This window comes from Diceros bicornis, chromosome 35, assembly GCF_020826845.1.
Source record: "Diceros bicornis minor isolate mBicDic1 chromosome 35, mDicBic1.mat.cur, whole genome shotgun sequence".
In the NCBI taxonomy this organism is placed as follows: domain Eukaryota; kingdom Metazoa; phylum Chordata; class Mammalia; order Perissodactyla; family Rhinocerotidae; genus Diceros; species Diceros bicornis.
The window spans coordinates 23624465-23638116 of record NC_080774.1 but is presented as its reverse complement, the minus strand read 5'-3'; the positions used below and the strand labels follow the sequence as shown (position 1 = coordinate 23638116).

At 35.6% G+C, this 13652-nt stretch overlaps 1 protein-coding gene across 1 annotated transcript in view; it reads right to left on the bottom strand.

The window, feature by feature from the left end:
* The window catches only part of HORMAD2 (HORMA domain containing 2), a 75398-nt gene extending 62858 nt beyond the window's left edge, over nucleotides 1-12540 (bottom strand). The window contains exons 1-5 of the mRNA XM_058532293.1: nucleotides 12467-12540; nucleotides 6691-6832; nucleotides 4983-5046; nucleotides 4425-4461; nucleotides 352-372 (exon numbers count right to left, since the gene is read on the bottom strand). Of these exons, the coding sequence (XP_058388276.1) occupies nucleotides 352-372; nucleotides 4425-4461; nucleotides 4983-5046; nucleotides 6691-6832; nucleotides 12467-12517 (315 nt within the window). The 5' untranslated portion in view covers nucleotides 12518-12540. The remainder of the gene's footprint in view (nucleotides 1-351; nucleotides 373-4424; nucleotides 4462-4982; nucleotides 5047-6690; nucleotides 6833-12466) is intronic.
* Nucleotides 12541-13652: the final 1112 nt, after the last annotated feature.

The window sequence follows — 13652 nt, the reverse complement described above, 5'->3', positions numbered from 1 at the left end:
TAAATGTAGTTATATATATATAACATGGTAAATGTTATACCCAGAAGTATATACAAAACTTCAAAAACAAAAAACTTCGAGACTGTAGAGTAACTCAAAAAAGAAAATCTTGATAGCCAATAGATGAAGCAGATAGTATATCCTATATATTTTCCAATGTATTATAATATACCAAAGAAATATACAGTTTGTGATCTTTTATTACAACTTCTGGTAGATTCTATTTTTTTAATTCCAAAATGTCATAGGACAGATAAAAAATTCAGGGGAGGGGAGAGTACTGTTTTAACGTTCCACTTGCCAAAAGACAATGAAGTAGAGACAAGAGCTTGGTCTTTAATGTGTACTTACTGTAAGCACTGCCATGTGTAGCTTCAAGAGAAAAGAAAACTATTGTTATCATATACTTGCACCTATATTATTGTTATTTTCAATAAAGACTAATTAAAATATGATTTTGGAGAGGTTCCAAAGATTTGGGTAGAAAAAAATATTATTCAGAATATCAGAAAAAGTAATACTAATTATTCATTCATTCAAGTGAGTGTCTATTACATACCCAGAGTTCTGCTGGGGAGGAAAGGGATACAAAAGATAACTAAAAGAAGATAACTATCCTTATTCTCTATAAGTTATATTCTAGTTCGGGAGGCAAAAGATATATAAAATAATTTATTATTACTAAAAATTAAATATGCCACAAGTATCTTAAAAAATTGTGTTTTTGAAACTAAAGTAAAAAATTTACAGTCTGATATAAATAAGCCTATAAAACTCTTACCCTCCCTACATATACATTACTATAAACAGATTCTCTCTGCTTGAAAGAGTAATTGAATATTTAGATATAGAGATAGAGATATAATAAATCCTATGATAAATTTTTAAAAACTAGAATACAAATGAGAAAATTTCAGGACTATAATTTCATACCAAATTATTCACCTATTTCACCCAAAGGACTAAAACTTTAGCGACACTATGTGGCTATTTTGGTTACTGCATACAATTCATTTTAAGACTACATAGTGAAACTCTAATTTATGTTAATTTTCCAATTAACAGTTCATCCATTCATTCATTCAAAAATAGACATGGCTACTGATCTCAGAACAGCAGGGGAGAGAACATTAAACAAAAAAATCACACAGATAGGTGTTAATTGTGTTAATTGCTATGAAGAACCAACACAGAGTTCTTGAGAATACTACATAGATGGACAATCTAGGCTGGGGGAGGGGGAGGTATCAGGGAAGACCTCCCTGAGGAAGTAAATGTTTAGGCTGAGACCTGAAGGATAAATTGGAGTTAGCCAGGAAAAGTGTGTTGGGTAGGAAAGAGAATTTTCCAGGCAAAAGGGAACAACACGTACAAAGGTAAAAGGCACTTGGCATGTTATAGAATCCTTCTGTGGTTTGAACAGGGTCAGCAATGGTGAGGGTGATGCCTTGGAAATGCAGACAGGAACTAGATCGTATAGGCCTTGCAGATCATGTGATGGATCCTGAACTTTACTTTAAAAGCCATGGAAGGGGCCGGCCCAGTGGCATAGCGGTTCAATTCCTGTGCTCCACATTGGTGGCCCGGGGTTCACCAGTTCAGATCCTGGGCCTGGACCTACTCACTGCTCATCAAGCCAGGCTGAGGTGGTGCCCACACAGAAGAGCTACAACTCTACAACTATGATACACAACTATGTACAGGGGCTTTGGGGAGAAAAAAGAAAAAGAGGAAGATTGGCAACAGATGTTAGTGCAGGGCCAATCTTCATCAAAAAAAAGAAGTCGTGGAAGATTTTTAGGCAAAAGAAGGAGATGATCAGACTCAGGTTTCTGAAAGAATAGTGTGGACAATGGGTTGGAATATAGGGGATTGAGAATGAGAATAAGGAGACAAATTAGGAGGCTATATACAATATAGTCTCTTTTTTACAATAACTATATAAAAATACACATACATGCTTATTTTAAAGAATTCAAGCATAACATAAAGTACAAAGAAAACTAAAGATCACCCAAAATTTCACAACTAGAAATAATCATCATCTTCAATAGGAGAACATCTTCCAAGATCTCTAAATACTCTAACTGGACTTTACACAAACTATTTTTAAAACATTAACTATTTCCTACTAGCAATGACAGCACCCTGGGAAAAGTATAAGATCCTAACAACTGAAAAACAATATAAATATTGTTTACTTAAGAGTCAAAGACAACACCCACCCAGTGTTGTCTTTTAATCTCCCAAAACAGTAAATTCGATTGATTCAGTTATACAGGTAGTCATTTAAGTAAAATAAATCCATCAAACTAGGTAGATATTCTTTTTACATTACCCTGTTATTTTAGTACACGTAATATTGTAATTACTTAAGAAGTGACTCTCTCTACTAGACTGGGACTCCCTTGAGTAGAGGAATCACATGTTTCTCTCATTTTTACTCCATCCAGTACCTAGGCACAATGTCTGGCACAGACTAAATAGGCAAGAAAGGAAAGAAGGAAGGGAGGGGAAGAGGGAAAGAAGGAAAGAGGGAGTGAGGGAGGAGGGATGGAGGGGAAGAGAGAGAGAGAGAGAAAGAGTTAACACTTACATAGTGCTTTTATGTGCCAGGCATTGTTCTAAACATTTTAGATCAATGGTTCTCAAAGCATGGTCCCTAGACCAGCAGTCTCAGCATTACCTGGAATTTATCTGAAATGTAAATTCTTACATCAGAAATTCTGGGGTGGAGCCTGGTAATGTGTATTTTAACAAGTCCTCCAGGTGATTCTGATGCAAGCGAATGTTTGAAAACCACTGTTTTAGATTACTAACTCATTTAATTCTCAACCTTAAGAAGTAGGTTCTATTATTATCCCCGTTTTGTATGTAAAGAAACTAAGGTACCAAGAGGTAGGTTACTTGCCCAAGGCCACACAGGTATTAAGTGGTAGAACTGGGATTCACTTCACACTGCCTGATTCCAAAACTGGAGCTCTTAACTATATTGTACTGCCCCTTAATGATGGACACTCAGGAAGTTGCCAAACGAATGGATGAAGGAGAATGAATGAGCACTGTTCAGTATGCTCTCAAGCTGTCCAGAAGTCATTTTCTCCCAAAGATTTCCCTCACGCCCCTCAATGGATATAACCTCTCCTTTTGCATACTTCCATTGCACATGATCAGTTATCTTTCCTTTGGCATCCATCACTTCCTAATGAGTATTATGGTTATTTATACTAGTGATAGAGGTGATAGTCAAAATATGATATGAAAAAAATCAATATTTAACAGCCTAATATGGCACAGGTACCGACCAATCAGAAAGGATGCAAACTTATCCCTGGAGCTGGGTTCCTGGAAGCTCCCCTGCCCCTGCCAGGTGTTAACCCTTTAGTCACTAGATTGTGGAGCCATCTGGGGGGATCCCAAAAGAGACACTGGTGGAGTGGGGGGGGACATTGTGGGGGTCACTTGGGGCCTCAGAGAAGCAGCTATTTCCCGCCAGATACAGAGTATTTCAATATCTTAACAACAGGTACAGCTGGGCCGGTGTGTAGCAGCTGATCATCATCCATGCATATGAATATCATTTATCTTCTGCCATAGTCTATAAGCTCTTTGTGTGCACAATCTCATATCTATTTTATTTTTGTATCTCTCAGTCCCCCAAGTCAGTGTTAAATAAACCATAAGTAATAACTGTTCAATGAAACAGGAAATGTATGAGTGCAACTAAATAATCCAATGTAAGGCTTATTCACCTCAAGATTTCTTAAAGGAATAGGAATTGAGAAGTAAAAAGAAGACACAGAGGGAGAAAAGGTATGGAAGCAGTGGTAGAAAGTTCATTCATATACATCTTGTCTCTTCAACTTGACTAGAGCCTCTAATTTTTACACCCTTCATAGCTGTCTTGGGCAGCAAGAAAGATCTGATGCATTTAAAATTCAAGCTGCATTTTTTTAAAAATTCAAGCTACAAAACTAGCTATTTTGAGGGAACAGGTTACATACATGCAGAAACTTTGTTAACAAAATAACTAATATAGAATAAAAACCCATTATTCAAGTCCATTTTTTCCTCTCATATCTGCGAATTGAATCGCCACTATTTTGAACATTTTCAATGTGCTAAGTGCCAGATTCTTGTCTCCTCTGTCTCACATCCTGTGGATCTCTTCCAGTGACTTCAGAGGAAATTCTGTGGTCAAAAAGATATGAGTATGTAAAAGAGAAAAATGAGAGTTTCATTTCTAACTGATGTAAATGAGACATCAATGGGACAACAAAGACGTAAAATAAAAAGAAACTGGTTCATGAATGCGAATCTAGGCACCGGTACACTGTTAAAACACAACAAAATAAAGGCTGAACTTTTAAAAAGGGATAAAAGATGAGTATTTGATCCTGGTGTAAATTTAAAAACATTCTTACGTATCTCTTTTCCAAAGCATCAAAACAACCTTGAATCCTGTCAAGAAATAAATGTTTGATGTCAATTTGGACCAAATGCAAAGCCAAAAAAAATTCCAAGTACAGAATTGATTTACCTTTTTTTGCTTTGAAGTAAATTAAATTGATATTCATTTACCTTTCCCATTTAATCATTTTTTTAAAACTCCCAGTATCTTTTAATATATTTATAGAACTTTATAAGTAATAGGTAAGCAATTTTGAGGTAGGGAACCACATCTTATTTTTATTTTTGGTTCCCATAATGTTTAGGATACTGACATGCATATGAGTAATTAAATTTTGATTGATATTTTTCTTTCTTTATACAAATCTCTTTTCTTTAAAAACAAAACTCAGTATCGTAAATAATATTGAATGATTGTTACAAATTTCTAAGAAATTGTAAAAAAAGAAAAAAGAAGACAGAAAGAAGGAAATGTTTTTAAGGAAATGATCTTACCAAATAAAGGCTTATAGGTAATTTCAGCCATGATAAAAATAATGTTGTTCAACTTTTGTGGAATTTCAGTTACTTACCATTTGATAATATGCAGTGACCCAGGACATTTTTTGTCTTCTCGGAGGATTTTTAAACTGAGGTCTACAAAAATAGAAACACAGTCTATTTTCATCTACTAAAAGACTGCTGTACTAAAATTGTCCATGCTAAATAAGGGTATTTTATTTACATAACTTAAACTTTTTTATTTACATAACTTACTTAGTTTTATAGCTTATAAAAACATTCTGAATCTCTAAATATTTATTTTAAAAATAAATCCTATGTTGGGCCGGCCCCGTGGCTTGGCGGTTGAGTGCGTGCGCTCTGCTGCTGGTGGCCCGGGTACGGGTCCCGGGCACGCACTGAAGCACCGTTTCTCCGGCCATGCTTGGGCCGCATCCCACATGCAGCAGCTGGAAGGGTGTGAGGCTGTGACATGCGACTATCTGCTGGGGCTTTGGGGGGAAAAAATAAATAAAATAAAAATCTTTAAAAAAAAATAAATCCTATGTTGATAATTGTCTTAATTCCGATTTTGATTATAGTTTAGCAGTCTCCCCTTCTACAATATAGCACAACTGAGTTGGATACAAAATCAATTTGTGTCACTTCTTTGCTCCCATTGAGTTCTAAGTAATTATAAAGCAGTATTGAGACCACCTCCTTTAACCAGTTTAAAACATACACTACAATCTCAAGTCACTTCTCTGATATTTCTCTCTCTTTCAATGAAAAAAAAAAGGATGAACATATTTTCCATGGATTATTCTCAAATATGTACAAATGAGGTTGTCATGATTACAAATATCATGCTTTTGTGTTTACCGTACACATGCATTTCATTGATGCTTGTGTAGAGAATCAAATGTTGTTTAAGAAAATTAAGTTGGAATGAGGCCAAGGTATCATTAAATACGGATGTGAGACATTTAAATTAAAATTAGCTTTTGAAAAATAACATCTTACAAGGAAACTGGTAGCTCTCTATATTTATTTTCCAAATGATAGTTCCCATTTTAGTGACAAATCAGCAAGATTTTCTAAATTATTATCACAATTCAGCTTTTTAAACAAATAATAAGATTTTGAAAAATTGAAGAGTCATAGGTACATTTTTTTCAATACAAGAGAGAAAGGAGCCAGAAACAGCTTGTAATATAAGGAAATGAGATCATATGCTTAAGGATACAAGAAACAAAAGGAAGGAAAGTAGAAGACCTGGTAACTGAGAAAAGAATGGAGCTGGTTAGAATAATAATTGTCTAAATATCCACGTTAATCAACAAATGGGTTTGGCATGAATATGCATTTTTTCCAGCATATTTATACGTGCTAACAGGCAGAAGAGTTTTTCACCTGGCTCCACTATACTTCCTCAACGCCAAAGTATACGTCAAAGAACAAATTCAATTGAGGCACAAAATAGTGCAAATCTACAGCAACCAAAATAGATTTTGATCTGGCTGCTGCTTTTATAGGTATAGTTTAGAATTACTAGGCTTGTCCATACAGATTACTTTTCTCCTCAGTCTGTCATTTGGTATCTAGCCAGGAACTAATGGTTCCTATAAGTAAAACCAGTAAACATAGTGAAATTAAAATGGAAAATGAATTAGCAAATTGATCTTGAAGAACGGGCCCATGACTTGGAATTAGCATACTCTGTGAGAAATTAAAGGTTTACTCCTGCCAAATAGAGAAAAGGGCTACAACAGCCAAAGTAACCACTTAGTTAAATTTTACCATCCAAATGGCGTTCTCCATAAGAGCTCTCTGGAAACAGGCCCCTTAGATACGTTATACATGAGATAGAAGTAGCAAAAAGTTTCTTCACCATTATCAATGATTCATGCTCATTAGTGATTTGGGATGGGAAAACTGTTTCCTGGAATAAAACAAAGATGAAAAGATTGATATTCTTTAATATATTCAGCCCATCACAGCATTGCCACAGATATGATGGAAAGATTTTTCAAGACTTCAAATCTGATACCTTTATAGGTAATCAAAAGGAAACAAGGCTTTGAATATTGCATTAAATTAGATCTCCACACGCAAGGCAGAGCAGAAAGGCAGAGACAGTTACCCAAGTAATTCAAAACTATTCATATGATTTATTTCACAATGATCCATGGATTTGAGGCAAAACTAGACTTTTACTATGATTATATAATCTCCTTCCCTTTCACACAGTCCTCAGAATCCACTGCAATCTGTCTTTTACCTCCTCCCTTTCATACGTTTCTCCCCCAAGTCACCAAGTACATCCTATCATTGACCTCTTCTGTCTTCATACTATGTATCTTCTCTGCTGTGTTTGATACTGTGCCCACACTCTCCCTCTTCTCTCTTAGCTGCCATAACATTATTTTCTTTTGGTTTTTCACCTATCTTTCCATATCTATGTCAATCTCTTTTATTTTTTCCAGTTTATCTGCCCTTTAAGTGGTGGTCCCATCCCAGGATTCTGTCTTAAGTCCTTTTCTCTTTTCATAGCTCTCTCTTCTTTGGTAATCTCATCTTGTCTCACCGCTTCAGCTATAGCCCATAGAGAGAAGACTTTAAGTCCTTATTTCTGTTCTGAGTTACATTTCTGTATTTCTGTTTTCTGAACATCCGAACCTAGACCACTTTGTAAACCCCTCAAACTCAGTTTATCTCTATCACCCCTGACTGAAACCTCATCCCAAGTTCCATTCTCAGACAAATGAATCAGCATCCACTCCAATCATCCAGGCTAGAAGTAGAGTCATCTTTGGCTTCTCTCTTTCCTTCATACCCCATATCCAATCACTAAATCCTATTACTTCTTTCTAAAAGAGTTCTTAAGTCTATTTTCTCTTTTCCCTTCTCACTGCCACTTCCTTGACTTAGGACATACTCACTTCTCCCCTTTATTACTGCAGTAGCCCCCAATTTCCCCGCCAACAGTTCCTTTCATTCAATCTGTCCTTCTTATTGCTACCATTATTACCTCTAAAGAATACAGATCTTCTCATGACACTCCCAGTGCTCATACAGGATGGTATTCAAGTACCTTAGTGGGGCATTTGAGAACTGTCAAAATCTTAGCCTTGCCTAGCTCTCCTTCCTCATCTCCCACTCCCTCCTCCCTGCCACTACTCCCTTATCCTTTCCTACGCACGCTACTCTCTAGCCATGTGGAACTACTGTTCATCTACTATTCTACTACCATGTATTTCCACACCTTTGTGCTTTGCTTAAGCTAGAGTTCTGCAGAATACTAAAATTCTTTAAGATGTCAGATGATGTTCTACAAAAAGTATTATTGCTAACAATAGTTTCCTTCTAAAGTTTACACGTGTGTGTGTGTGTGTGTGTATGACATACTAAAGGATTTATACAGTTCTTTTTTTTTCAATAATTTTATTTATTTATTTATTTTTCCCTCAAAGCCCCAGTAGATAGTTGTATGTCATAGTTGCACATCCTTCTAGTTGCTGTATGTGGGACGTGGCCTCAGCATGGCCGGAGAAGCGGTGCGTCGGTGCATGCCCGGGATCCGAACCCTGGCCGCCAGCGGCGGAGCGCGCGCACTTAACTGCTAAGCCACAGGGCCAGCCCTATACAGTTGTTCTTAAATGACTGGATAATCTGCCTTAAGAAATGGTGTGCCATATTAGGAATGTCATAAGAGAGTGACAGATGCATGAATTTTACATCAGTATGTAAGAAGTGTCTAACAACTAACAGTCATCTTACATACAGAATATTTGCTGATAGTTTGTTTTATATCTTTAGCTATCACTTCAACATATGTTGTCATATCATTCAATGTTTATTATATGTATTAATGTAAAAATAAAAATTTGATCATTTTTATCACAATTAATTAGTCTACAAAACTTCTTTTGGCTGTCTTCTTTAAGAACAAAATGTCTCGTGAACTCCAGCTGGTGTCGTGTCAATACATTATAATTTTTAAATATTTTCCAAATATTGGTGAATTAGACTATATTAAACTTAAGAACTTCTGTTCATTAATACACTATTAAGAGGAAAGAGGCAACTCAAGACTGGGAGAAGATATTCTTAGTACATGTCTCAGTACAAAGGACTCATATCCAAAATGTATAAAGAACTCTTAAAATTCATTAAGAAAAAGATAGACAGCTGAAAATAAAAATGGGCAAAAGACTTGAACAGAGGCTTCACAAAAGAAGATATCCAAATGGCCAATAAACAAATGAAAAAGTGCTCAAACTTCATAGGGAAATACACATTAAAATCTATGATATAACACTACACACCCACCAAAATGGCTAAAATTTAAAAAGTCAGAAAATACCAAATGTTGACAAGGATATGGATAAATTAAAACTTTTAAACATTGCTTGTAGGAGTGTATAGGGGTACAACCTCTTTGGAAAATTATGTAGTGGTATCTACTAACACTAAATATGCACATATCCTATGACCGATATTCCACTCGTAGGTATACACCTGACAGATATGCATACAAATGCTCACCAAAAGACATGTATCGGAATGTTCATAACAGCATTATTCATAATACCTCCAAACTGAAAACTACCCAAATGCCCATCAATGAGAATAGATAAACAAATTGTGGTATATTCCCACAATGGAATATTATATAGCAATGAGAACGAATCACCCACAACTATACTTAACAATATAAATGACTCTCACACATAACGTTGAGCAAAAAAAACAGATACAGGAAACTAGACTTTTGGTGGTAAACATGATGTAGTCTACACAGAAGTCAAAATATAATGATGTACACCTGAAATCTACATAGTGTTATATCAATAAAAAAATAAATAAATAAAAGAAATCAGATACAAATGCGTACTCCTCTATGATTTCACTTATATGAAGTACAAATGCAGGTGAAACTTATCTATTCCATTAAAAGTCAGGATGGCAAGTCTCTTATTTCTTCAAATTCAGGGGTCTTTTTACTATACTATACAGTTTCAACTGTTGAAGTTTTAATAATTCTGTTACTTAGAGGCGGGTACTACCCACAAATATGTCTTTAAATGAAAAAGAACTCCCAAAAAGCTTTTCTATCTATAGATCCGGTTCTAGAATGTTTTTTTGGACATTCTAGATATGACTTTGCTATATAAGCTTGCCTCTTCTTTGGTACACTATATGGTGGACATGAATTATCAGTTCATCCTTTTTTTGAGCCATATTATATGCAGTTGTTAAAAAGGTATATAATAACACTATTACCCCTGCATGTATGATGTGCTGGTATGTATGTTGGGGGGTGTGTGTGTGTAAAATTTTACAGAAAATTCCTTTTTGTACCCATAGATCCTGAGAAATTGAGGTTCTTTTGGGTAATTGGGTAATAGCTGGCACGGCATGCATATATAGTAACTTATTGAAAACATGCCAAAACTTAGAGGCAATACTAGAGTAATAACCATTTGTAAAATTAAATAACCTTGAAGTATAAAGACATTTACTTTAAATATAGAATCTAAAAGGCCATTTGTAGTAATGAAGATCAATGTTTGGAAAAGGCCTCTAGAGTTATGTTACTTCTCTATACTCCAGGGATTTTTTTTTCTCAGCTCAGCTGGTCTAACACCTCAAGGGTTATCACTGGTGTTTTTATAAATGTCTTATACATGAAAATACTGTGGCTTGATAATAGAAAATACTAGTATAGGGCCGGCCCCGTGGCTTAGCGGTTAAGTGCGCACGCTCCGCTGCTGGCGGCCCGGGTTCGGATCCTGGGCGCGCACCCACGCACCGCTTCTCCGGCCATGCTGAGGCCGCGTCCCACATACAGCAACTAGAAGGATGTGCAGCTATGACATATAACTATCTACTGGGGCTTTGGGGGGAAAATAAATTAATTAATTAATTTTAAAAAAAAGAAAATACTATTATAAAATATTTTAATAAGATAGTGTGCTTATGACATTAAGTGATGTTTGACAGCTTAGCTGTCAAATTGCATGACCTTAGGCAAGTTACTTTACTTCTCTGAGTTTCAGTTTCCTCCTTATTGCAAGGTTTTATTGAAATAATAATATAAAGCTCTTGGCGCAGCGCCTGGCACATGGTAAGTGCTGAATAAATGTTAGCTTCTATAGTTATTATTATTGTTGTTTTAAGTATTAAATAGCAAAATCATACAGTTACTTAAAATTTACTGGGAGAAGTAGCTCATGCAGTCTAAAATACAAAGATCTGTTTATATCAAAAGGTCAATTTCTTAATTTACAGTGAGAAAAACAACTGCCAAGCTGTTTGCAATTCATATACCCAGCTCAGCATTTTCCCCCCAGGAAGGAAGCACACTTAGGAAACCACCCATAAGATCAGAAGTCCACTTGGTGAGTACATTGAATTTGAGCCAGAAAGATGACTGCTTTCTCTCTGCCCTAATTCTCCTTCAACTTCAATCTTCCTACTTCTGCTATAGCTTAATATTCCTAAAACAATTATTTATTTACTCTCCTGATCACACCCGCTGACTTTCCATTGATTGCAAAATAAAGCATAAATTCTTTAGCATAGCTTTTAAGATCCATATTAATTTGTCCCCAAAGTTCCTATTTAATTTTATTTCCTACTTCTGTCCAACATGATGACACGCCACTCCAGTTAGGATGGTTTCTTTGTTATTCTCTGAAACATGCCATGCTCACTTCTTATTCCAAGCCAAGGCATATGCTAGGTTTTCCTCATAGAATCCTCTTCTCTCTCCTCTATCCAAATCCTTTTCATTATTCAAGGCCCACCTTAAGTTCCATCTTCTTCATGAGGAATATACAGACCATCCTAGCATATACAAAAATTGCTAAATTCCTACAATTTGTATTGCCTTATTCTTTTTCACATATATATATATAATATATATTATATATATATATAATGCATATACTGCTTTGTATATTGACTTAACTCCTATAAATCTTATTTCCCTAACCAGATTATTAACTTCTGGAAGATAAAGATCCTTTTTTTTTTTAATTCTCTCAGAGAATAACACAATATTACAAATATGTTATATAACATTGAGCTCTCAATTAATGAATGTCATGGGACAAGATAAACTTGCCCAGGTGAACACAGCAAGGTTGCCTGGCCCTAGCATGCTCCCCCAGGGTCCCAGCATCCACATTTCCCCAGGGCTCTTTCCTTCAGTTCTTATAATTACATCATAGTGTGCATCAGAAGTTTCCCAACTGCTTCAGGAAGTGAATGTCTAACAAAGAACCAATCTCTTTAAACATCTTTTTTGTTTCTGATTTCTTTTACTCTAGAAAATCTAAATATATAAACATGAAACAAGCACCCAATAAGTTACTTTGTAGGAATCTATTCTAATTTTCTGAACAACCTCAGTCCATTAGTCAGTTAAAATGCAGACATACTCTGCCAGAATATTATATACCAATTAACTGATAAAACTGCTGTTTAAAAAAAACACCAAAGATTAAAGTCGTGATTGTGAACTAGCTCATTAAATAGTCATAGATTTTCTTTAATTCTTAATAAATACCTTAGATGCCTTATGAATTCTGATGGAGTGAGAGAGCTGAGCAGTGGCCATTATAGGAATGTATCAGGATTCTTTCAACAAGTCTAACATGAAAAAAAAAAATTAGAGACCTTGCCTTAACATAATCTTTATTGTGAATTTTCCAATGAAGAACTATATAATTAGCATTTGACCATATTCTTTGGAAAAATAGTTTAATAAATATTTTTATCTTCACTACCAATTTTCTATAAATTTGGCATAAAGTCTCTGTATTAGTTTTTCCAACCACTCAATGAAAATTTAAGTTAATTTATTTGTTCCCAAATACACTTGGAGGACAAAAATAAATTGTAAATCACCTACAGACTCAACAATATATTTTACTCATCCTTGTCTTTTTTTTTTTTTTTCGTGAGGAAGACTGGCCCTGGGCTAACATCCATGCCCATCTTCCTCTACTTTATATGGGACGCCGCCACAGCATGGCTTGACAAGTGCCGCGTTGTGCGCGCCAGGGATCCAGGCCAGCGAACCCCAGGCGACCACAGCCAAGCACGCGCACTTAACCGCTTAGGCCACCGGGCCAGCCCCTTACTCATCCCTGTTATTCCCTTAGGGTGTAACAGTGCTCTGTATACAGCACAGGCTCAAAAACATTTCTTGAATTAACATCATGTGTAATTGATTTGCAAATTCAACTCAAAAGTTAATGTTTACACTTCACATCCATTAGGATGGCTATTCCAAAAAATGAAAGTAACAAGTGTTGGTGAGAATGTGGAGAAACTGGAACCCTTCTGCACTCTTGGTGGGAATGTAAAATGGTGCAGCCACTGTCAAAAACAGTACAGCAGTTCTTCAAAAGGTTAAACAGAATTACCATATTATCCAGCAATTCCACTTCTAGGTATATCCCCAAAAGAATTGAAAGCAGGGATTCAAACAGATACTTGTACACTGATGTTTACAGAAGTATTATTTACAATAGCTAAGAAGTAGAAACAACCCAACTGTCCATCAATAGTTGAGTGGATTAAAAAAACATGTGGTATATACAATGGAATATTATTAAGCTTTAAAAAGAAATGAAATTCTGATATATGCTACCACATGGATGAACTTTGAAAACATTATACTAAGTGAAATAAGCCAGACACAAAGGGACAAATATTGCACAATTCCGCTTATGAGGTAGAGGTACCTA